The sequence below is a fragment of the Terrapene carolina genome, unplaced genomic scaffold, assembly GCF_002925995.2.
Source record: "Terrapene carolina triunguis isolate 2854851 unplaced genomic scaffold, T_m_triunguis-2.0 Scaffold85, whole genome shotgun sequence".
Classification (NCBI taxonomy): domain Eukaryota; kingdom Metazoa; phylum Chordata; order Testudines; family Emydidae; genus Terrapene; species Terrapene triunguis.
The window spans coordinates 20,225,224-20,249,595 of record NW_020664436.1 but is presented as its reverse complement, the minus strand read 5'-3'; the positions used below and the strand labels follow the sequence as shown (position 1 = coordinate 20,249,595).

The following is a 24,372-nucleotide window of genomic DNA, read 5'->3' as shown; positions in this document are numbered from 1 at the left end:
ATATTTACCAGCAGATCCGAATCAGAGGCAGCTTCTCATCAACTAGAGTCAGTTGTCTGAAAAACCTCACATGAGACTCAGAGCATTAACTGCTGCTAGTTCAACCTTTCACCCACCGTTTTATTAATACTTTGGATACATTCCCTGAAGCTGCCAACTAACACACCAACCCTGCTGAAGTCAATGAGGTTCCACCCAGGTACTTGGGTCCACCCATGCAAATCTGTTTGCATGATTGGGAGAGCCTTTAATTACACAACTTACCACATGGATATACCACATTTTCCATGAAGAGGAAAATTAGTGGCACTATTCCTTTATTTAATCTTAAATATCTGCATTTTGAGCTGTCACATACATGCTCCTTTCACCAAAAATCTGGTTCAGTTAACATCTGGAAGGAGGATGACCCTTCCAAAGACTTTCCTTGAGAAATCTAGTCAGGATTCCATGATATATTCCCCAATTCTCCCTTATTAACATTTCAAATTTTTGTTGCATTGCCTAAGTAGTCCTTGTTCATTACAGAAAGCTGCACTAGTTTTGTTTAGCACAACTTCCTAGAAGGTTCATGTGACTGGGGGGAAAAAACCCACAACAAAACAAAAACCTTTCATTCAGTTGTATTCGAAATTAAGTATTTTGAGTGAAATGACTCTTTTTGTTGGCAAACATATTCCTGGAAAATGGCATTTCTGACAACAGCAGTTTAAAACCCAACATATAAGAGTATGGAAATCAGTTTGTGCCCAACTTGCATTATCAATGGTTTATGACTATTTAAATTAAACATAAAACAATTTTGCATCAAACAGGGGTCAAACCTGAGTGGTGCTGCAACCCTGTGCAGCAGGTCACAATGACTTTAGCAGGGAGCTGTGCGCAGCCCTGTGGGACAGGAGCTGCCGGGGCAAGGTGTGTGTGTGTGGTGGGTGGGCTCGCTCTCCAAACCCCCTAATTCTCTTCACTAGGCCTGGATTAGGGTTGTGGTCCCAGGGTGCTGCTACTAGTGGTTGGTGTCCTCTTAGCAAAGTGAGAAGGAGGTGGCAGCAGTGGAGAAGGATGAGAAGGATGCTGGCCTATTGCCCCATCCTTTCTCATGAATTTGGATCCTGGGAGGGTTGCAAAAAAAGACAAAATGCAGTTGGTGGGTCACCTTACCACACAGTTTGGGAACTGCTGGCTTACAACATTGTAATGGGTATTCATTTTATATCTCTCCTCAAGTCGCATATTGCTTGTTAATTCTGCACAGCCGTAATGTGCTGTGAAGGTAATTTGTTATGGAGGTTACTTTATGGATGTAATTTTTTTTTGTATGCTGCTGAGGATTAAGATAGGAATTTTAAACAATGAAAGAAAGAAACAGAGTCCTAAGAAGACACTAGGGAAAAATGTGCTAAACCATGAACAAGATGCTTCCATTAAAATCATTGAAACGAGTTGGTGTAATAGAACAAACAGGGACCACTATATAGTGCTCATACCTTAACACTTGCCACTTGCCTTAGTTTTTGTAGTACACTTCTACCCCGATATAACACGACCCAATATAACACAAATTCTGATATAATGCGGTAAAGCAGTGCTCCGGGGGGGTGGGGTGGGGCGGGGTTGCGCACTCTGGCGGATCAAAGCAAGTTCGATATAACGTGGTTTCACCTATAACGCGGTAAGATTTTTTGGCTCCCGAGGACAGCGTTATATCGAGGTAGAGGTGTATTCTACACAGACAACATAATACGCATAACACAGTTTAAGTAATACCCCAAATAGTAAGAATTAATCTATTTATTTAAGATAAAACCAGCAAGGGTTTAAAGGTGAGCACTGCAGCTGAAATGTTTCATCGCACAGATGGATTTTCAAGTTTTCGGAAGAGTCTTGGGGTATGTTAATTAGGAGGCTGTCCCAAGCATAATAGTGTCAGAGAAAACACAATATTGGGTATAGGTGAAGGAGACTGAGAATAAATAGGAAAGGTACTTGGATGATGGTCAGAAGTAGATAAAGGCAGAGATGTAAATAGAGAAGGAGCTAATGCAGTTTTTTTCAAGTCAGCAGAGTACTTGAAATATGGCTGCCACTAAGGAAAAAACAATAAGAAAATGCTTATTCTAATCCAATACTTTATTTGCTAATAAAAATGCATTATTATTGTGCCTGGGGAGAAATGCTTCTAATACACATACTGAAAGAAGTTTTTATTTCTAATAAAACACCTACGTAATATATTATTTTATAGGAGGATTTTTGAGACTGAAAAAAGGATTTTGAAGCTTTATATCAACAGTTGAAGACAGTGTAAAAATGTAGAGGGAGTTTCAGGATATATATATAAAATGATTATTAAAAATAAATGTGTCTATAAAATATTTATATACCCTCTCACAGAATCTGCTACTATGGCTCTGGGGTTCACCAGACCAGTGTTAAACAGCACTCGGCGCTGGCTACCATCCAGCCTGGCCACTTCTATTCTATCGAGGTGAGAGTCAGTCCAGAAAACGTTGCGACCGAGATGATCTATTGCTATTCCTTCGGGACTTCCCAAGTCTGGAACAGAACAAAGAAAACAAAACACCAAACAATAAGTTTGTTTCCTAATATAGTTATACTAAACACCTAACAGTTATTCCAGCTTGAGCAGCAAAGTTCCCATTAAGTAATTTTCCTAACGTCTGTCCAATCACAATTAAGGCCAACAGACCATTTGATACAGAGTATGTTAACCTGTTAAAAGAGGAATACAAGTTGTGCCTTACAAAATATAAAAATAGTAACTTATTGGTAAGCACGCACTTCTACAAAAGAGATCTTTAATTGGCACCTGAGAGACAGCAAATCTAACTGCTAGAGAGAACAACAAAAGTGACTAGTTTATTTCACTATTGATCGTAGAGAAAATTAAAGGACGTGCGGATAGTTTAGGCTTGAAGTCAATGGGGCTCTTCATAGGCTCAGGGATCAATCCAAATAGCACATCTCACAGGAACTGGGGCCCAGGTCAGTGTCAATCAAGAACGGCATACAGGTTTCCTGTGCTAATCACTAGACACTGCTGCCTCCCATAGAACACAAGCTGAAGTCACAGTTTAAACCTACTGTAAATGTTTTGTTAACAATTCCATAGGGTTACACAACTTCTAAGTTGATACTTCCATAGATTTTTCTGTTAATTTTAAAATACACCAAAAGCCCATGAATCGGTGGAAGGACTCCAATTGATTTTAATGGGCTTTAGATCAGCCCTATGGGCTGCTAGGGGAGTGTAAATAGCAAGAAAAAAAATCAAGAGTTAGTAGGGCCTTTTTATTAAAGAATATTTGTAACAAATATGTCTTTGTAACAAGAAATCAAAACAAAGTTCACTAACCAAAGAGAATAAACAGAAACACATCCCAACCTGGAGTTTAATTTTAATCCTATAACCCCAAGGTATAGAATGTGGCCTTCCCAAACAGTCTCCTAAACAGCCATTTTTCTAGCTTTTTTTCTTACGATCTGTGTAAGGATAGGGGAGGATGATGAGCTTAAGTTAACCTCTTGTTCACAAGGAATCAGGAAGTGCCTCTGCATCCCATCACAGAAAGGGATCCCAAAGAAGTATAAAGTACAAACAAACCTGTATGTTTTATTCTGTTAATTTGTATAGTGCCCATCACGTGCATTTATGCAGCATTGGAGACAATTACGAGCGGAATAGGGGGTATAATTCATAAAGCATGCCCCTGCCAAGGCACTTGGGGCGCAGGACAAACAATTACCCCCCACCCTCCCCCGTTATTAGAACACCAATTTTAAAAGAAAATCATGATAGGCAATATAAAAATATAAACTCAAAAAGTATTGAAGTAAAACTGGTCCAAAAGCATACAAGTAGTAGGACAACTCTGATCCGTACTCAAACCAGGCAAAAGAAGAGCTTTATTTTAAACATTTTTATAAAATTTAACAGAGATTGTATAAATCATACTATAGAATTCCATGTCAGGGATACAATTCTCAATTACATTCTGAAGGCTGCTTAGAATAATTTCCATAGAACCCAATAAACTTCTGGTGGTTTCATCCTTACTGAATTTTATAGAACTTTTTCAAAAACGGCTGTAACAAAAACCTACCCAAATTTAGAATTACAAGAATATGCCAAATAATTAGAGCAAAGGGAGGTACATACTGTATTTGAAATTTAGGAAACAAAAAACCAAAATCAAGAAAAAACCCACCACAATTCTTTGTCCCACAGCATCCAGCTTTATATTGTGTTGCCAGGACCTGCTCCCTCCAATATGCCAGTAACAGAGCTCCACTAGTCTGGAGCATGCAGCTGGCTTACAAGGGTCTCGTTACTGTGTCCTTTCTGAAGGATGCACAATTCTATCATATTGACTATTTCAAATCTGAGATGCCAATGGACCTACTTAATTAAAAAAATATATATAGTTAGGAGTCACTTCTCACCCTGATAATTGCTGGAATTTAGCACAAATTCTAACCCAAGGGCTTGTCTACCTACAAAAGTAACTATATCAGTACACCTAAATTGGTATAGTCCCCTAGTGTGGACACAGTTATACCAGTATAGTTTATTCCCATACTGGAAGTGAACTATAATAGTATTAAGGCACTTTTATTATCTGTATATCTGCACCAACACTAGGGGTTCAACTGGGATAACTATTTTTGTTAAAAAAAAAACCCAAACAAACCAAAAACATCACAACTTTATCCAAAACAGTAAGGCTAATACAAAAATAGGTGTGTAGTGCAGACTTAAGAAGAAGAATGGCTGGCAGGGAAACAAACACTATTGCTCATCAGAATTGAAATTATTCTATCCTCTTGGAAAACAAAATGGTCTTTGCAAAGATCTGGGGTGGGCTTACAAATCTTAAAAGTATGTCAGTACAAAAGGAGAAGAAACAATGCATCATTCCGAAAGCTATAGTCTTGTACTGGTTACAATTTAAATACATCATAATATTTAAAAAGGTATTCAAGTTTAACAATCAATCTCCAAAGTGCTAATAGAATTAATCTTAGCTAGCTAGATGGAATTTAAATTCAATTCTGTGTTTTGCAGAGGGATTTTGTTTGGAACATGTTTTAGTACTGTATGTGCATAGTTTTTCTTGGACAGTTATCTGTTCCAAAAGCAACAGGAAATAGCAGACAATGACCTATTACTCTGGTCCCAGTGATTTCTCTCTCAGAATCATAGAAGGAGAAACAAATACTTCAAAAATATAAATAAAAAGGCATATTAAAGTTTCTTGTACTCAGCCAGCACAAAAAATTGCTCTACAGTTTTCAGGACACATAGGTCCATAGAGAAGAACGGGCTGCACACAACTGAAACTAAATGTAAATACAATCCCACTTCAGGCTAATTCCAGAGGTATAAACTCTGAATGAACCAATAAGGAAAGATTGTATGGGGTTGTTTCAAAAGTGTCATAGTGTCCCTTCATGAAAACCAGCTGTCCGGGAAGCTTTCAAATGCAGAACTACACTCCACATTTCTGAATTTAAAAGAAAGATTAATTGAAATGAATTGAGTTTGTCTATTCATTTTCACATTTATTCATTATTCAACCATTAAACAAGCGTCGTATTTCTCAACCCAAACTGGATTCCTGGGGAGAAACACTTGGACAAAACACTAGGTGGGAATTTAAAAAAAATTGACACTATGATTATCCTAATAAGAGTTATATTGGACCATAATCATCAGAAGCTACATTGCCTTATCTGGGTTGTAACTTATTTGGGTCACAAGTCGTGTGTGTGTGTGCGCACATCATCAAGCACATGTGTGTGAATGTTGGACAAGTGGGAATGAACTCCCATTCCAAGACTGAAATCTGCAAAGAACTGATCAAGGTGTAGAGAGAAAATGTAAATTAGATTTCTCTCCCACCCCCAAATCATGCTTCTATATCCCTTCATCTCTTGCTGAGGTCAGCAGGCAGTGGGAGCTGCCTCATGTGGGGTGGAGAGCTTCTCTCCCATCCCCAGTCACTGAACGGGAGGACTGCCGACTCCGATGGTCTATTAGTGGGGAATAAGAGAGGGTAGTGGGCTAGAGATCTGCTACCAGTGGTTTCCAGGAGTCCCTTCTCCCTGGCACAATTCTATTCTGAGCTGTCAGCCAGGAGACTTAAAGAGGCTGTGTATGGCCTGAAGTAAATGTCTTTCCTGGCTGGCTAACACTTAGCCAGAGGGAAACTTGGACCCTGCTAACGTGTAAGGGAATATATTAAGCATGCTCTGTGCATCCCCTCCCCTACCTCACCAGTCACTCCCAGTGCCATGATTTCAGTATACCAGTGCTGGAGTCAGGCTGGAGACAGTCCTAAGCTCTGCCCTTGGGAAGTGGACAAGCTTGTGCACACATGTATGGCTCATATGATTTAATATGATTTAAACAACTGCAGCAGAGGGGAAGTTCCCTGTATGGAGCAGCCCCTGCAGCTGCGGAGCTCAGGAAACTTGTAGCCTCAGGAGGCTATGCAGCTGCAGAGGCAGATGAGAGCTGGATGGAGCCCCATACCAAAACATGCCCCTGCAAAGCAAACAAATTCCAATCACAAGAACATGAACAAAGAAATAAATGTTCAATACAAAAACAAACTGCAAACCGAACAAGGGAGCTGCAGCACACAGAAAGGAGAGCAACAACAAAAACAGGATAATCTCAGTGTCTTCTGAAAGCTTGGGAGTAGTGGCTCTGCAATTTTTAATTTAAATTTTGGCTAGCAAAACACACCATGTAAATGCCTGATTAAACACTTGTAGTCAACACCTTAGTGTTTTGTTTTGATTCCATGATATAATGCATCTGATGCTTTGTACAGAAAATTAAGAACACCATTGCTTTAGCATCACTTCACAAGTACTTGATTTGTCACAACAGAGTCCTGAATGAGTCTTTAGATGCTTTCTGCTTCCATAGCAGACAAAAGACATAGAAGATTACCTGGTAATGCAACATTGTTATAACAAACCACATATGGGCCTGGAGTACTGATCACATTTGCTTTCACCCCTTCATGATATAGTATTAAATGGCTCTACAATATACAACACACTGTAAGGAGGAGGGAAGATGTGAAACAAATACACTTCTCATTAAATGAAGTCGCAGGTTCTCTGAAAAGTCACTCCAATATACACATAATCCATTATCAATAAGAATGCTATGTGCCAACATTTCTATTTTATGCTTCCCTCCCCTGCTAATTTATTCACAGACAAGCAAAAAGAGCTTTGTTCTGATGTGTCCTTAAAGATAAACAGAATGGAAACTAGTAGTCCTTCCACCAACTCCTTTGTACCTGGATGGGCACAGACTCACTACAAGTGTCTAGAATATGCCTTTGAGGTTAGTTCTATTAGAATTGAAAGGGAGTCTTGTGAGCATTTCGGACATCAGGCCCTTAGGAAGCCCAAGTCATGGTTCTACTGTTAGAGGATAGTCACAGGGAACCTATTCCTTTCCCCTAACAGTACCCACTCCGCAGGCAACACAACATGATTGCGTCCACTTCCTGAGCACAATGCAGGGGAAGACCCATTCCGCTCTGCTTGTGTGAGGACCCCGGAATCAAGTATAATTATAGAAATGGTTTTACACTATAAAATTATGCATTTAATAGTAATTTTGAATGTTTTAATATTTGTTTATTGCTGTATAGGTTTTGTTTGTATTTTTGTTAATATTTGCATCAGTTATGGAAGTATAGAAATGGGAGCTGCCCCCTTAAAAACAGGATAAGGTACATGTACGTGATGGAGTGTGTCCTTGCAAAGACTTGTGAGCAGATTGCTGAGATCTGCATGCAGCTCAAGAGTAGGGAAGACCCAGCTCACAGGAATCTCCCTAAACAAAGGGTCAGGCAGGGAAAGGTATTATATCCTTTAGGAAACTACAGCCTCATCACCGAAGGTGTGACACTAGCAGAGCTACCCTTCTAGCCCCTACATACCAGCTAGATAGACAATTCTGGGCAAAATGCCCATGTTCGCTGTCTTTTGCACAGCTATACCAGTTGTGCTTGCTGAGCAGTCTGGCACTTGCACCTAGGGAGCACGACACTTTCCTCTGCCATATGCAGAGATAATGCCCCCTAAAACCACCACTGTTGTGGGGGTGCAAGCTGCCCATCCCTCTACTGCCTTGAGAGTCTTAATTTAGTCTACACTGGCATTGATCTCTAACAAGTGAATGAAGTACCCTTCAATTCCAATAGAAATAAACCTCAGATGGAGATACTTATTAAAAAACAGGACAAACGAAAGCAGATATACAGAAAATAAAATTTTAAATGTGACTGTACTGTTTTGCTAAATTAACTCCCCTCCCCAAATCTGTTTATAATGGCTTAATAGGCATGAGGTTTGTTTTGCTACATACAGCAGAAGTATGAGCACAGTTTAGCACTGTGACTGCTGAGCAATCCATTATACTTCATGATGAAAGTTTGAGGAAAGGTAGTTTATGGTGTTATCCAATAGCCCATACCTACTACTACAAACTGCTGGAGACCTGTCCTAGCTCTTGTGATGGCAGACCCATTAGAAATGCTTACTTCATCCTTCAAATCCCTCTTGCCGAGCGGCCTACAAAAAAACCTCAAATATAGTTAGGCAGATGGTGTGAGGTGAGTGCTGCTTGTTAGCCAGGTCATAATCGTCTCCCTGTTACCTTGTGCTACCCCCAACATGTTCGATGTATTCACCTGTTGTCACTTGCCTTATACATAGATTGTAAGTGCTTTGGGGCAGGGACTGTGTTTTTGTCCTGTGCCTAGCACAATGGAGCTGGGCCCACTAGGTGCTCCCGCAATACAAGTCATAATAAAATAGACAGGTTTTTTAAATGTAAAGATTTTTAAAACCTACAATTCTCCAATCACTATGATTTCTGCCAATTTGACCTCCTTTTAAACAATCTAGCCTTGCAGCAGTCAGGCTGAGCCATTGGATGGTAAGTGCAGGTTGGTATATGCAAGTCTTTACACTCACTGCTGGAAATGAATCCATGAAGCAGAAACCGATATTGCTACCTGTTTTGATGATGGTTGTTGGCTCCCCACCATGCAAACTGGCTCTACTGATGGAAGGGCCACTGATCTCCGTCCAGTAAACCATCTTGTCCATGCAGTCATATGCAACTCCAATAACAACACTGTCCTGTAAGTCAACAAGTGAATTATTACAGCCTCATACTAAATAACAGTTCTAAAGCTAGACAGAATGGCTTAGGGATCTAAGCATCAGACTCTATGCAGGGCCAGAGTTAAGAATAAGGGCCCAGCAGGCAAATGAACAGAGGGGCCCTGCTGGGGTCAGGTCATGGAGGAGAGCTATAGAGGCAGGTGGGAGTTGGGTGGTCAGGAGGAGCAGAGTTACAGCAGTTGGAGAAGTAGTTAGTGCAACTGAGAAGCTGCTGCATCCCCACCCCAGTCTGGACTGCAGTCTGGCCAGAGGATGCCCTCTTCACTCATCTAAAAAAGGAAATAATTGTGATCCCTCCATCTCACGACAGTCATCATCCTGACTCCACAAATCTAGGCTGGACTGGCAGGCACAGGCATTCTGGGAATTAACTTTCAGTAGCCCACAAAACATTTAATCAAAACTCCTTTAATTAATCATTTCCAATTCTGTTACATACACAGAGACCTACTTAGAGTTAGTGCCGAATTTTGTGGTTCCAATAACCTCCTTTGCATATCAGATTAAACGCCATGCACACTGGTTTATTTTATTTTGGTGTCAACTTCAATGACTGATGCAGTCTCTTTGCCTTTTACTTATTTTCTCCTTTTCCTCCTTCTCCATTTTATTTTTCTTTCAAGAATCCTGATATTTCCCTCCAGACTTTTCAGTGTTTTTCCTTCACATTAATTTTTCCTTATCTCCCTCTTTCCCACATTCTTTCATGAGTACCTCTTTCCTGTCACTCTTTGTTTTTCTCTCATCTTTCTCCTTACTCTTTCCTTAACTTCTCTTTTCTTTCTAACTGTCACGTTCAGTACCTACTCACACCCATCACACACTCTGCCACTAGACTCTAGAACACCCAGCCACCAATATACTCATTCACCCAACCACATTTAATTCACCCATCATTCACACTTTCTCTCCCCAACATACCTATGCACCCCCTGCTGCCTGGATGTCACCACCACCACCATCACCCCTGTACATCATGCACCCACTTTGTACTGTGGGTGTCCCCCACATGCCCATGCACCAACTCCTCACCCAGTCTACTAGATACAGACACACCATGCAACCATTCCTCACTCATTCAAGTGCTAGGGCCCTCTAGTGCTGTCCCCACAATCTACTCTCCCAATGCTGGGGCTCTCAGGCAGCCCTTATATGGAGTCTGTTCTCTTCCTCCTATACCCTACATTCCTTTAACGTGGTATGCAATGTTTAGTTACTGCCTGCCACTAACCCACATACCGAAGGTGGCTGCATTTCATTGGTGCTGTGCATGTAGTTTGTGAACCACTTTGTATGAATGGTACTATATTAAAATGTAATTTATTAAATTAAAACTGTATTTTTTAATACATGAACTATTCTTATTTAAAATAAACCACAACATTTCCTCTTCCCGAGATAGTCAATGGACAAGCAGAACAGATTTAAGAATCTATTGCAAAAGAAAGCAGAACCTAAAGAGCACAGATTTAGATTTAAAGTATCCTTATCATAGCAATTGGATGGGACTTTCAGTCTGACACTCCTCATTTTGTATGGATTCCTGAGTCTATCTCTTGTGATGCCTTAGTAAGATAAGATTCTGGCAGAATGGAAGAGTACAAAGAGTCCAACAACTCCTTAACAAGGCATTTCAAAAACATCCATTAAAATGAGATTTATTTATGCATGGTGTTCTTGACCACGCATTCAGACCATAGGTCACAAGGTGATCAGAGTGTTTGCGTATTGCAACATGCTGTTTCTGCTTGACATTTACACAAAACTCTCTATAGTTTAGAAATTGGGATTAAAAAAAAATATCCAGCTATTGTCAGGAAAAGGGTCGGAAAAGTTTCATTAATGATTAAACTAAGAGTTAGCCTTATCTATGAAGGTTTTCACTGGAGTATCTCTTTTAAATTATTTTATTCAGACCAAACAGACGGAGCCACCAGGCTCACTGACAGGAATTTCCAGTTCTGCTTATACATCAACCTGACTGCCCAAGTTTGTACTGGGTCTGATCTACAACATCAATTTATTATTATATAGAATCTTCAGACAAGAGACAATGGACTCACCCAATTCTACTCTTACATCAGGGCAATCCTACTGACATTACTCACTGAGATCAGTATTTGGCCTACAAAGAATACCCAATAAATACAAAAGTACAACAGTTACAACACCTGGTTCTGGTAGCCACTCTATAGTGAGTCTGGGACAAAAGGGGTAATGCCATGTGTCAGGGAGAACAAATGAACGTGCTGAAGTTGGGTAGCTCGAGGAGTCAGATCATATCATTTAATAGAGTTAAGAGCAGTGGTGGGCAACCTGCGGCCCACGGGCTGCACACGGCCCATCAGGGTAATCCGCTGGTAGGCCGCCAGTTTGTTTACATTTGCACGGCTGCCTGCAGCTCCCAGTGGCCGCAGTTTGCCGTTCCCAGCCAATGGGAGCTGCGGGAAGCAGTGCGGGCTGCAGGGACATGCTGGCCACCACTTCCCACAGCTCCCATTGGCCGGGAACGGTGAACTGCAGCCACTGGGAGCTGCGGACAGCCATGCAAATGTAAACAAACTTTCTGGTGGTCTGCCAGCAGATTACCCTGACGGGTCGCGTGCAGCCCATGGGCCGCAGGTTGCCCACCACTGGCTAAGAGTCACATGCCATGGAAAAGAGGATGGGATTTGAAAAGCATCAGGGAGTCATTTGATAAGAAGAGGCTTTTTCCAAACAGTGGGAAAGAATGTGGGGAAAGGATTTACCACCCACAGGGACCAGACCTGGAGAGGGGGACAGACAAGTTTGACATCTGAGGTGATTAGGGAACTGACTGGAGAACAGGGTGATATTAGACAGATGACAGGAGGAGAAAAGACAGAAACTCAATGGAAGACCTTTAAGAGTAATATGGAGTTTTATACTGGAGGCTGCAGTGGACAAGAAGCCAATGAAAACCATGAGTCTGGGAGTGAGGTATTCCCACATACGAGCTATAAGAGGCTTTTTTGGACATAAGAAGGGACACAAGATTTATTCATGATGAAGAGTTAAAATGCTGTGGGAACCTTTCATTTAGTGTAAATAACTCTTTCTGTGGCCTCAGTTTCAGGATTCTTTATTACTGATATAAATAATTTTAATAAGAGTGAGAGGATACCAAATTTGTGTGGCGCACAGGTAAATTTGGGACTAAAATGAGTAAGTCCTTCAATGTAAGGGAGATTTGAGAGGGTTTCCCCTCTAAACAAGGTCCATAATCTGTCTCTTCAGTGACCTAGAAGACATTTTTTCCCTAAGCACCAGTGGCTATAGGAGGTACAATAGATACTCACTGGAACATGCAGTAAAGCTTTTGCATCAGTTTTCTTCATACTATTTTCCACCAGTGGGACATGTTCAATCTTCCCACTTTGGGCAAAGAGTAAGTGTGTTCCTGGGGGCAGAGGAATTGAATCTGGTCGAACAGAGGGCCCAATAACAACAGGAGGAGCAGCTGTGCTCAGACCTTGGTGACAGATGACGAAAAGCAGACGAAAAAGTCAGTTCATGTAAATACAGCAAAGCAAGCCATTATCTTCAATGCATAATTAGAAAGAAATAGCACTATAAATGGATAGTAACAAGAAAAGTAGTACAGCAGATATTTTACAGCTTCTGAATTTTTCTTGCACACGGTGGTGCAATAGAGTGTGTTATAGTTAAGGCTGCGAGTTTGTCACAGAGGTCACGGATTCTGTGACTTTCTTCTGTGACTTCTGCAGAGGCCGGTGCACCTGGCTCAGGGGGTAGGGGCACGGGACAGGGGGAGGTGGGCTCTGGGCAGCACTTACCTGGGGGGCTCCCCAGAAGCGGTGACATCCCCCTCGCTCAGCTCCTAGGTGGAGGAATGGCTAGGCAGCTCTGCGTGCTGCCTCTACCCAGAGCGCTGGCTTCGCAGCTCCCATTGGCCAGGAACTGCAGCCAATGTATCTGCAGGGGTGGTGCCTGCGTGCCACCACTGCCCCCCTCTCCCCCCCAGTACCTGGGCTGCCTCCCCCCACCAAGTTTTAGTCAGGGGTATTTTTAGTAAAAGTCACGGACAGGTCACTGGCCGTGAATTTTTGTTTACTGCCCGTGACCTGTCCGTGACTTTTACTAAAAATGCCTGTACTAAAACATAGCCTTAGTTATAGCCCCTGAAGAGGTTTAGCAATGGGCATGCTCCCACTGAGGTAGCACAGCTCTGCAATATTCCAGTGCAATGCTGCACCTACATGGTATACCAGAATCCACTGAAAATAGATGCTGCAACAATTTAAGAGATACCCATAGAAGAGACAAATCCATGAGCAACTTACATGGGGGTCGGATTCCTGGTCCAGTTCTGGTGCCATCAATCTCATTACCATTCCTATCCACACACCAACAATACCCAGTGCTAGAATGGCATTGAGTTGGTTGGTAATTCCCGTGCTCATCACACTGAGGAACAAACTGACCAACGGGTACGGGCCTTTGTGAGTAGGAAGAGCCCCTGCTAGCCAAAGCTTGTTCTTGTTCACGCTGACATTTAGTCTTCTCCAGTTCTGCAAAAAAATAAAGCAATGAATATTTTATTTTATACACTTGACCAGCTACAGGATCCTAGTGCAGCAGAATATGATGAAAGTATTCCAGACTCCAGCCTTTAAAGAAAGTTTTTACTATTACAAGTCCTGATGACATATCTGAAAAGATAATGTGTAGTTACTTCAATGATAACCCGACAAATGGAAGTGTGGCACATTTATCTCAAAACAGATTTCACAGTCAGCGTTAAAAGTGTAACTTTGTATAGTCTGAGACCATGAGCAAATGCTAGATTTTAATACTTTATGTATTCAGATAACAACATGCACTAACAAGAATCATTCTACTTGTCCATTGTGACCTAGAATGGAACTTCACTCCTCCAGGAGGAGGCAACATAATGTGTAGTCAATTTGCAACACCACCTCACCCCCGGAATTGTGGCTAACTAGCTATGCCATACTGTAGATGTAATTTTTTCTGCAGCTCTAAAAGTTCCCTTCAGATCCACAAGAGCAAGTCAATGATAAGCAGCAGAAATTACAAGTTCTCTGCAGAAGACAGAAAGTGTAGTGTCTCCTTATGGCTTTATGTCACAAGCAGGGTGACATCCCTCTGGTATCGGCAAAGACAATGTGGTCTGGTCCAAAAGGGGGAGGAACACACACAAGAGGGGGTGGGGGGGAAGAAATCATAGGACTAGATTCTACTGTCTTGTAAATGTGTTGAAAAGAAGGACATATCAGGCAGAACAGATATGACAGTCTAGAAACTGATGACATGCAGCAGCCCCACCATCTGTGGAGATCTGTTAATAAAGAGGTCACAAAGGAACCATTAGCATTCTATATGATCAGGAGGGTTGGGCACAGTCCTCTGAAGAACAGGTTTTCCTAAGACATCACAAAATCAGTGTATGAAAAATATACTGTAATCATATACCTCATGCAACAGGGAATAGTAGCATGGGCGGAACACCAACTTTTCCTTCGACATGCCTTTCAGCATAAACAAACTCAAAACATACAGACAAATGACTTTTTACGTCTCCAGACACAACTGACTGGATTAGTGTTATCTTACTCTGGGGGTCCCTGCAGCGTTTGGGAGGGTGAGAAATCAGTTGTGACTGCACATCCCCTACCTCCTGCCTCAGCCTGCAGAACCAGTTCTCCAGCCAGCAAGCCAGCAACAACCACTCTGAACTGTTTGATGACAAGGTTTAACATCACCACTTCCATTTATTTGTTTGTGTTTTACACCATACAACAGCCTGGTAGGGAACAATGACCAGTACCAGCAGTACACCCCTGTGAAGCCACTCAGAGTAGAGCAGGCTCTGCAGATGACACAGCTTATTCGTATGGTTTTACAGTCACACAGATACAAACCTTAGATTTTTTTTAAAAAATTTATTTAAACCAGTTATGCCAGGACAGGCTTGGGACACATCTCAGACACCTGGACACAATTAAAATAGGGAAATGCAAATGTCTGGAGAACAGCTCAGCGTCTCTAAACAAATGAAATATTTGGCCTCAGCTCTAATGTGGGTGGTGAAGTACATTGAGACAAAGTAGAGCACAGATTTTTAAGGTACACTATAGAGCTAATATTTTGTGTGTGTTTGAAATGATCATCTTCCCAGCAATGCACTATAAAAACGCAGGGTATGCAGTAATTGGCTCGTTTGCCCACACTGTTTGCTTTTTTAAGAGGTCATGTTCTGTGTATAGCATTCTTCAGCGAAAGCTGAGGGTGTACAGCAGCTGGAGGCCAGCCACTTTTTTCATAAAACACGGTCTTACTACAGCTAAATAGAAATGTCACAAGAATCTTGGCGTTAACATATTTACATGAACTTAGTTACATGGATACCTTCCACGCTAGTTATAGGAATGTCAAAAACGAGATGGCAAAACCCACAGCAAAATGGTAAGTTGCAAGTTACTCATGACTACCAATTTAGGTCCCAATCCTGCAAATATTTATACATGTGTTCAACTTTACTTAAGCAAGCACATGCATCACTGTTTGCAGGACTAGGGCCTTAGGCAAATATTGCAATCAGAGCCATGTGGGCAGACCCTGAAACTCCATACAGTCACAAAGCTCTGCTCATGTGGATCCAATTGAAGGACTGAGGCCTTAATTTTCACAATTCCTTTCCAATAGCTAGTTAAGAAGAATGTAGGTGTTAAGAATCCAAAACACATCCCCAGTGTTCTCATGAACTGATAAGAGTTAACAAAAATATTTATAGAGAAGGGAATCCCAAGCAAAATAATTTCACTTTCACCGCATAGACAGGCAGCTACAGTAAAATTACCTTTTATATAACCATAGCGGTTCACCTTGCAGTTTTGTTAAGTCTCACCAACACAAACACAAAAACACATGCTTTATTTGCTATTGCAATGCTAGGAATCAATTTTACAAACGTTTATAAATAAACGTTTATTTATGCAATTAGTCCCAATAAAGTCAATGGGATTACTCACATAAGTAAGAGCTTGTTGGATCAGACATCTAGTTTCCAGACTCTGGAGCCCATGGCTTTTTTAAACTTTGAAAATCTTAGCCTATATTTATAAAGATACAGAAGACAGCTAAACACCCAAATCCCACTGCTTTTCAATGAGAGTTGGGTGCCTTTGAAAATCATAATCCTACTCATTTGCGCTACATGCTCTATGTGCATATTTATATTTATGGATTTGTGGTAAGCTTTCAGTTCCATTCAACTGTCTATAGGTTACCTTGAGATCTATTCTTTCTTTCTTCTAAACAGCCTACTTTAGATAAATATTTTTATTAAAAATCTGTGAACAGAAATAAGAACATCATCAGCATATGCATTCTATACTGAGCACACACATTTATTTTGGCTAGTCTTTCAGCATTTATTTTGGCTAGTCTTTCACCCTTATTCTCATGCTTCAACTCATAATGCTTACTTTAGCTCATATTACAACATACACATAAAAATTCACCAGCACCATCACCACCAACCAAAACAATGAAGTCCGACAACTACAAGCACTCGTCACTTTGCTTTTACACTGCACTTCTTTCCCCTCTTTTGTTAGTTTGAATTGTAAGTAGGGCTGTGTATTAATTGCAGTTAACTCAAAAAAATTCATCGCGATAAAAAATTAATGATTAATCACAGTTTTAATCGCACTGTTAAACAATAGAATTCCAATTGAAATTTATTAAATATTATTGGATTTTTTCAACATTTTCAAATATATTGATTTCAATTACAATACAATATACAAAGTAGACAGAGCTCATTTTATATTGTTATTTTTGATTAGAACTATTTGCACTGTAAAAATGGCAAACAAAATAATAGTATTTTTCAATTCACCTCATACAAGTACAGTAGTGCAATCTCTTTACTGTGAAAGTGCAACTTACAAATGTAATTTTTTTGTTCCATAACTGCACTCAAAAACAAAACAATGTAAAACTTCAGTGCCTACAAGTCCACTCAGTACTACTTCTTGTTCACATGTACGGGCGATAATGCTGCCCGCTTCTTATTTACAATGTCAACTGAAAGTTAGAACAGGCGTTCGCACGGCACTTTTGTAGCCGGCATTGCAAGGTATGTACATGCCAGATATGTTAAACATTCGTATGCCCTTTCATGCTTCGGCCACCATTCCAGAGGACATGCTTCCATGCTGATGATGCTCATTAAAAAAATAATGCATTAATTAAATGCATTATTAAATGCAAATAATTAAATTAAAACTCATTGGGGGAGAATTGTATGCCTCCTACTCTGTTTTATCCGCATTCTGCCATATATTTCATGTTATAGCAATCTCGGATGATGACCCAGCACGTTGTTCGTTTTAAGAACTTTTTCACTGCAGATTTGACAAAACGCAAAGAAGGTACCAATGCGAGATTTCTAAAAGTAGCTACAGCACTCGACCAAAGGTTAAGAATCTGAAATGCCGTCCAAAATCTGAGAGGGACGAGGTATAGAGCATGCTTTCAGAAGTGTTAAAAGAGCAACACTCCGATGCGGAAACTACAGAAATTGAACCATCAAAAAAGAAAATCAACCTTCTGCTAGTGGCATCTGACTCAGATGATGAAAATTAACATGCGTCGGTCCGCACTGCTTTGGATGGTTATCAAGCAGAACCCGTTATCAGTCCTCTGGAATGGTGGTTGAAGCATGAAGGGACATATGAATCTTTAGTGCATCTGGCATGTAAATATCTTGTGACGTTGGCTACCACAGTGCCATATGAATGCCTGTTCTCACTTTCAAGTGACAATGTAAACAAGAAGTGGGCAGAATTATCTCCTGCAAATGTAAACAAACTTGTTTGTCTGAGTGACTGGCTGAACAAGAAGTAGGACTGAGTGGACTTGTATGCTCTAAAGTTTTACATTGTTTTATTTTTGAGTGCAGGGTTTTTGGTTTTTTGTTACATAATTCTACATTTGTACATTCAACTTTCATGATAAAGAGACTGCACTACAATACTTGTAATAGAGGATCTGAAAAATACTATAACTTTTGTTTTTTATAGTGCCAATATTTGTAAAAAATAATAAATATAAAGTGAGCACTGTACACTTTGTATTCTGTGTTGTAATTGTAGTCAATATATTTGAAAATGTAAATATCCAAAACTATTTAAATAAATGGTATTCTATTATTGTTTAATAGTATGATTAATCGCACAATTAATTTTTTAAATCGCTTGACAGCCCTAATTGTAAGCTCTTTGGGGCCGGGACCTGGTCTCCTTTCATGTATATAAGTAGACAGGCGTGCCACTGGCACTAAGATGTAACATTTAAAATTTTCACCATTATTCTAAAGAATTACACTATTGGTTGGGGTACACTTTGTTATTAAACATCTACACAGTGTCTACATTTACCCATTGCTTTAGGCACAAGGCTTGATTTTGCAAGTCCTACGACATGTTAATTCTTACGTGAGTAGTCTCATTTCCTGCAAAGAAGCTTTTTGTTAGTAAGAGCTTGCAGGATCAGGCTCATACAATAGATAAGACACATTCCTTGCCCTGATGAGTTTACAGTATAAATCTGGCAAAACACAGGACAACAGTTCCACATTGTGACACCAGGGCCACCCAGAGGATTCAGGGGGCCTGGCACAAAGCAATTTCAGGGGCCCCTTCCATAAAAAAAAGTTGCAATACTATAGAATACTATATTCTCGTGGGGGCCCCTGCGGGGCCCAGGGCAAATTGCCCCACTTGCCGCCCCCCCCGGGCGGCCCTGTGTGACACAGAGGCCCATTTGTGGTTCACTACTCTGTCAGCAACAGGACTGACATACTCACTACACCTCACACAGTGGTGTCATGTTTAGGGCCCTACCAAATTCATGGCCATGAAAAACGCGTCACGGACCATGAAATCTGATCTCTCTCCCAGGAACGCTGGTCTTTTATGTGCTTTTACCCTATATTATACCGATTTCATGTGGGAGACCAGCGTTTCTCAAATTGGGGGTCCTGACCCAAAAGCAAGTTGCAGAGGGGTTGCAAGGTTATTTTAGGGGGGGTCGTGGTATTGCCACTCTTACTTTTGTGCTGTCTTCAGAGCTGGGCAGCTGGAGAGTGGCGGCTGCTGACTGAGGGCCCAGCTCTGCAGGCAGCAGTGCAGAAGTAAGGGTGGCAATACCATACCATGCCATCCTTACTTCTGCGCTGCTGCTGGCAGTGGCTCTGCCTTCAGAGCTGGGCTCCTGGCCAACAGCCACTGCTCTCCAGCTGCCCAGCTCTGAAGGCAGTGCTGCTGCCAGCAGCAGTGCAGAAGTAAGGGTAGTAGTACCGCAACCTCCCCCTACAGTAACCTTGCAACCCCCACCCAACTCCTTTTTGGGTCAAGACCCCTACAATTACAACACCGTGAAATTTCATATTTAAATAGCTGAAATCATGACATTTACGATTTTTTTTAATCCTCTGACAGTGAAATTGACCAAAATGGGCCATGAATTTGATAGGGCCCTAATCATGATATATCTATATATATACACAAGAGGTGCCAAGTAATATATCACTGGAAAACTAATAACTCACTGATCACTAATATTCTTCCATGATGTATGTATCGGGTGTATACCAAGAGTTATGGATATGTGCTAGAATTAGGTTCTTAAAGTAATTCATAAACCCAGTCTGCCCTAGATAATGGAATGTGTATTTGCTTGGCTGATCAACCTGGTCATCTGGCAGAGACGCTGAAGGCACATTTACTTATAAAGTACACAAAGCTTTCAAGCTAACAAGTAGGGGAGAAGACATCATGGTGTCTATAATCCAGCAGGAGAAAAAAGCTTTATCTGGGCTATAAAGTCAGGGAGTCTGAACCTCAAATGATAAGCAAATAAATCAACTGATTGTATGTATAACACATTACTGTATTACAAAAGTGTATCAATTAAGTTATTTTATAAAAGCCTGTGACCTAAACTCTTGGGTGAATCAAGTTCCAGAATAACATGCTGCCTGATTTGGGACCTATCTCCTGATGTGCTCCACTTACTTTTCTTTCCATTTTTGTTTCTAACAGTCTCTATAAGGTTGAGAGTATGCACAATGTATGATTGTAAATATGAACACAGGAAACCATTTTACTATATTTATTCTTAGACTTATGTCACTGATTTTTCTAGAATTTCAATTATATTTGTATATGTTAACTAAAGTTCAAAAAATTTGTATTTCACTAATTTCCATCTCCTTAATTAAATCTAAGTAGCTGCCTAAATAAAGAACGTGTTATATGTGACAAGTGCATGTTGCACTCCAATATATAATTTTATAATTGCAATAATCAATAAGAATACAGGATTAAAAAGATTTTTAATAATATGTTTACCATGGTACTAACCAGGCTAACTTTCTGAGCCAAAGTTAATGGGAATTGCAATGATGAAAATATCAAAACAAATATGAGGATTGTTGGGAATTCAATACGCGACCTTTAGCACACAATGGTTAACACTCCACATGCCATTTGAGTTAATATGTGGACGCGGGAGTTGAAAGACAAGGAAAAGCTAAACAAAGTCAAAACTTTTAGTCATGGAAACATTAGTTATGGATGGAACATGTCCAAATGTGGATTTAGATTTATTTTATAAATCTAAGGGTAAAAAAGGAGATAATAGATATAAAAAAAATGAAGTGTGCCCAGTATATAGATGAAAAGTGGAGTTGCTTTTGTCAAATATACACAGATGGGTCCAAAAAAAAAAACCACCAGATCAGGAAAAGTAGAGACAGCACATTGTATACCAAAATTAGGAATTAGTACATCTAAAAGAATATCTGATTTTGTAGCTGTCTTGATGACCAAACTAGCCATTAATGCTAGTGTGTTACACTGGATCTGGGATGTACGTCCAGCAGCAGGGATCATGTTTTTGGATTCAATATCAGGCCTTATAGCACTAATAAAAGGGACCGCCATATGTAGAAGTGATTTAATCAATGAAGTTATCTTTCTAATAACAGAGTTAGTATAGATAGGAACACATGTAGTATTAGCCTGGATGCCAACACGTATGAGGATAACAGGAAACAAAATGGCAGATAAAGTTGCTAAAAGCACTGTAAGAAATGGAAGGATTGACCGAGAAATACCCTTGAGTAAACAGGAATTAAAAAACCTAATGTGCCACTGTCAGACTAGGTGTCAGCTTATGCCAAGGCCCCAGGCCTTACTGAAAACTCACAAATGCATAGTTGGAAACCAGTCTGGCTTACCTGTGGGTTCGGATAGTTAAAACTGATATTAGTGTTATAAGAATGGGTGTAGTGTTTAGAATTTATGGAATGCTTGGAGGGTGCTGCTTGTAATACTTACCCATGCTATAAATGTAATAATTAACTTTTGCGCTATAACTGTAAGATATTTGTTCTGAAACTCTAACTCACCAAACAGGAAAAAAAACTTCATCTAATGCAAAATGTTAGATTCCTACAGAAGGTGTTGCCTCCTGCCCATCAGGAAGTACTGCTGAATCCAAATGGGCCATTGTGGAACAAAGACTTTGTCAATTGCTTCCCCCGCCCCACCCCCCAGAACAGTTCTCCCATCAGCTTGGATTGGGTTAGCCCCAAAAGACATAAAAGCTTGCTTATTACAGAAGCTTCTATAACCTTTTGAACTTAAGACTGTATCTTTGTGCATGTATGCTTACCTGCTTTAACCTTGTAAACAACTCATTTCTTCTTCCTAGTTAATAAACCTTTCGTTGGTTTATTATAGGTGTGGCTACAAGCATTGTCTTTTGTATGAGATCTAAGGTGCAAAATGACCTGGGGTGAGTGACTGGTCCTTTGGGACTAGGAGTAACCTGAATATTGCTGCGATTTTTGGTCTAAAGCAGGGATCTCAAACACGCAGCCCGCGGGCCGCATGCGGCCCGTGGGGTTCTTTCGTGCGGCCTGCCAAGCTCCCCACGGCCCCGCCTACCCCGTGCCGCCGCAAGCCCCGCGCTGCTCCCTGAAGCGGCTGAACTACTGCATGTCCCTGCAGCCCCGGGCAGGGGGGTGGGAGGCGAGTAGAGGGCTCCGTGCTCATGCAGCTCCCATTGGCCAGGAACGGGGAGCCGCGGCCAAAGGGAGCTTTGGGGGAGGTACCTGGAGGAGCAGCAAGAGCAGCACATGGAGCCGTTCCCCCTCCCGCCCTGCCCCTCCCAGGGACTCCGGCTGCTTCCTGGAGCGGAGCCTGCCCTGGCCGCGGTGCGCAGCGCTGCCACCCTGGATCCGCTCTAGGTAAGCGGCGCCGGGCCAGAGCCCGTACCCCGCACCCCTTGTGCACCGCAACTCCCTGCCCTGAGCCCCCTGCCACACCCTGCACCCCTCACCCCTCCTGCACCCCAACCCCTTGCCTGGAGCCCCTTGCCACACACTGCACCCCGACCCCTTGCTGCACCCCTCACCCCAACTCTCTGCCCTGAGCCCCCTGCCGCACCCTGCACACCTCCTGCACTCCCTGCCCTGAGCCCCCGCCGCACCCTGCACACTTCTTGCACCCCACACCCCAATTCCCTGCCGTACCCTGCACACCTCCTGCACCTCAACTCCCTGCCCTGAGCCCCTGCCACACCCCCACACCCCTCCTGCATCCCCTGGCGGCAGGGAGGGGGCAGAGTTGGGGTGAGGACTTCAGGGAAGGGGTTGGAATGGGGGCAGGGAAGGGGCGAGAAGAGGCGGGGCAGGGGCGGGGCCTCATGGAAGGGGTGGAGTGGGGGCGGGGCCAGGGGCAGCAAGTGGGGAGTGTCAGTGATGCGGCCCTCGGGCCAATGCATTAGTCCTCATGCGGCCCTTGAGGTCATCTGAGTTTGAGACCCCTGGTCTAAAGCGACCATCTATCACAGAGGCATGCTTGCCTGGGGTGACAAGATAGACTGGGGAGCCAAATGGGACTGCCTGTGACTCCATGTTAAGGCTCTGATAGTGCTTTAGGAGTTTGCATTTGTTACTTGGTTGGTGAAATCTAATTATAGAACACAAACAATTTGGGGTTTGTGCCCAGTTCCTGGACAGTCTGCCCTGAGGTTGGCACTCATACTTGTGAGCCCCTGCAGACAGCATGACACCTCATACAGAATGATTTAAAAAGAGAAGTGGTAAAAAAATGTGTATCAATGAAAGAAGAGGAAGATGATTTTTTGAATTGTGCTTTTGAGTAGAGGATAATGAAATACAGAGCCCAGATAGGAAAAATGAAATGATTTTGTTTAGAGTACTAACTGGCCATTGTGGTTTAAACAAAAATCTTTTTTGAATAAACAAACACAAAGATGGACTATGTATGTGATGTAAGGTAGAAGAAACAACTGATCACCTTTTATGGGTATGTAAGGGTTTTGATAAAGAAAGGGAAAAGATTGAGGAATTTCAATGGCTTAAGTTAACAAAAGTTATTATATTTTGTAGTAAAAATATCAAGGAAAAGGGGTAGTATTAGAAAGGCTTTGTTACAACGTACATTACCTGAAAGATACAGGGCAGAATGAGAGAACATAAACCACGAGGTATTTAGGAATTGTAGCTGGTGGTGGCTATAACTATCCAATCAAGTTTGCTTCACCATGGAAAACAGAAACAGAAAAAGAATGAAGTGGGGAGGCTCTGGAGATTGCAGAACATGAACAGCTCCTGCAGGGAAGACCCTGAGACCAAGGGAGCTGTAATCTAGAGAGAAGCCGAGGGAGCAAGAGGCTCTGAGGAAACCTCGATGGAGTTTGGGCCTAGAGGCCACGTCAGAAGGCTGATATCTAGCTAGGAAGAACAATGAGAACAGACTGGGATGGAAGATGAGCTCCAGCTGTAAGAGAAACACAAGAGTTAAGTATGGACTGTTGTGTGGTGATGGACTTTATTTTGGGACCCTGAGGACTGTTAGGACCCATTTCTGTTATTAAACCTGGGGCCAGAAATTAATTGTTTTTTATATTAAACCCAGGCAGCGAGTGTTGTTATCCATGTGAAATTCTGTGCATAGTTCTTAAGGGGCTTGTAAGAGGGGGCTAAAAGGGGAAAGGGTACCTGTAAAGAGAACCCAGCCC

The 24,372-nt window shown here is 41.6% G+C and overlaps 1 protein-coding gene across 1 annotated transcript in view; it reads right to left on the bottom strand.

Moving 5' to 3' along the window:
* The window catches only part of NID1 (nidogen 1), an 80,657-nt gene that overhangs the window by 7,607 nt on the left and 48,678 nt on the right, over nucleotides 1–24,372 (bottom strand). The window contains exons 13-16 of the mRNA XM_026649668.1: nucleotides 13,569–13,796; nucleotides 12,564–12,736; nucleotides 9,072–9,198; nucleotides 2,385–2,556 (exon numbers count right to left, since the gene is read on the bottom strand). Of these exons, the coding sequence (XP_026505453.1) occupies nucleotides 2,385–2,556; nucleotides 9,072–9,198; nucleotides 12,564–12,736; nucleotides 13,569–13,796 (700 nt within the window). The remainder of the gene's footprint in view (nucleotides 1–2,384; nucleotides 2,557–9,071; nucleotides 9,199–12,563; nucleotides 12,737–13,568; nucleotides 13,797–24,372) is intronic.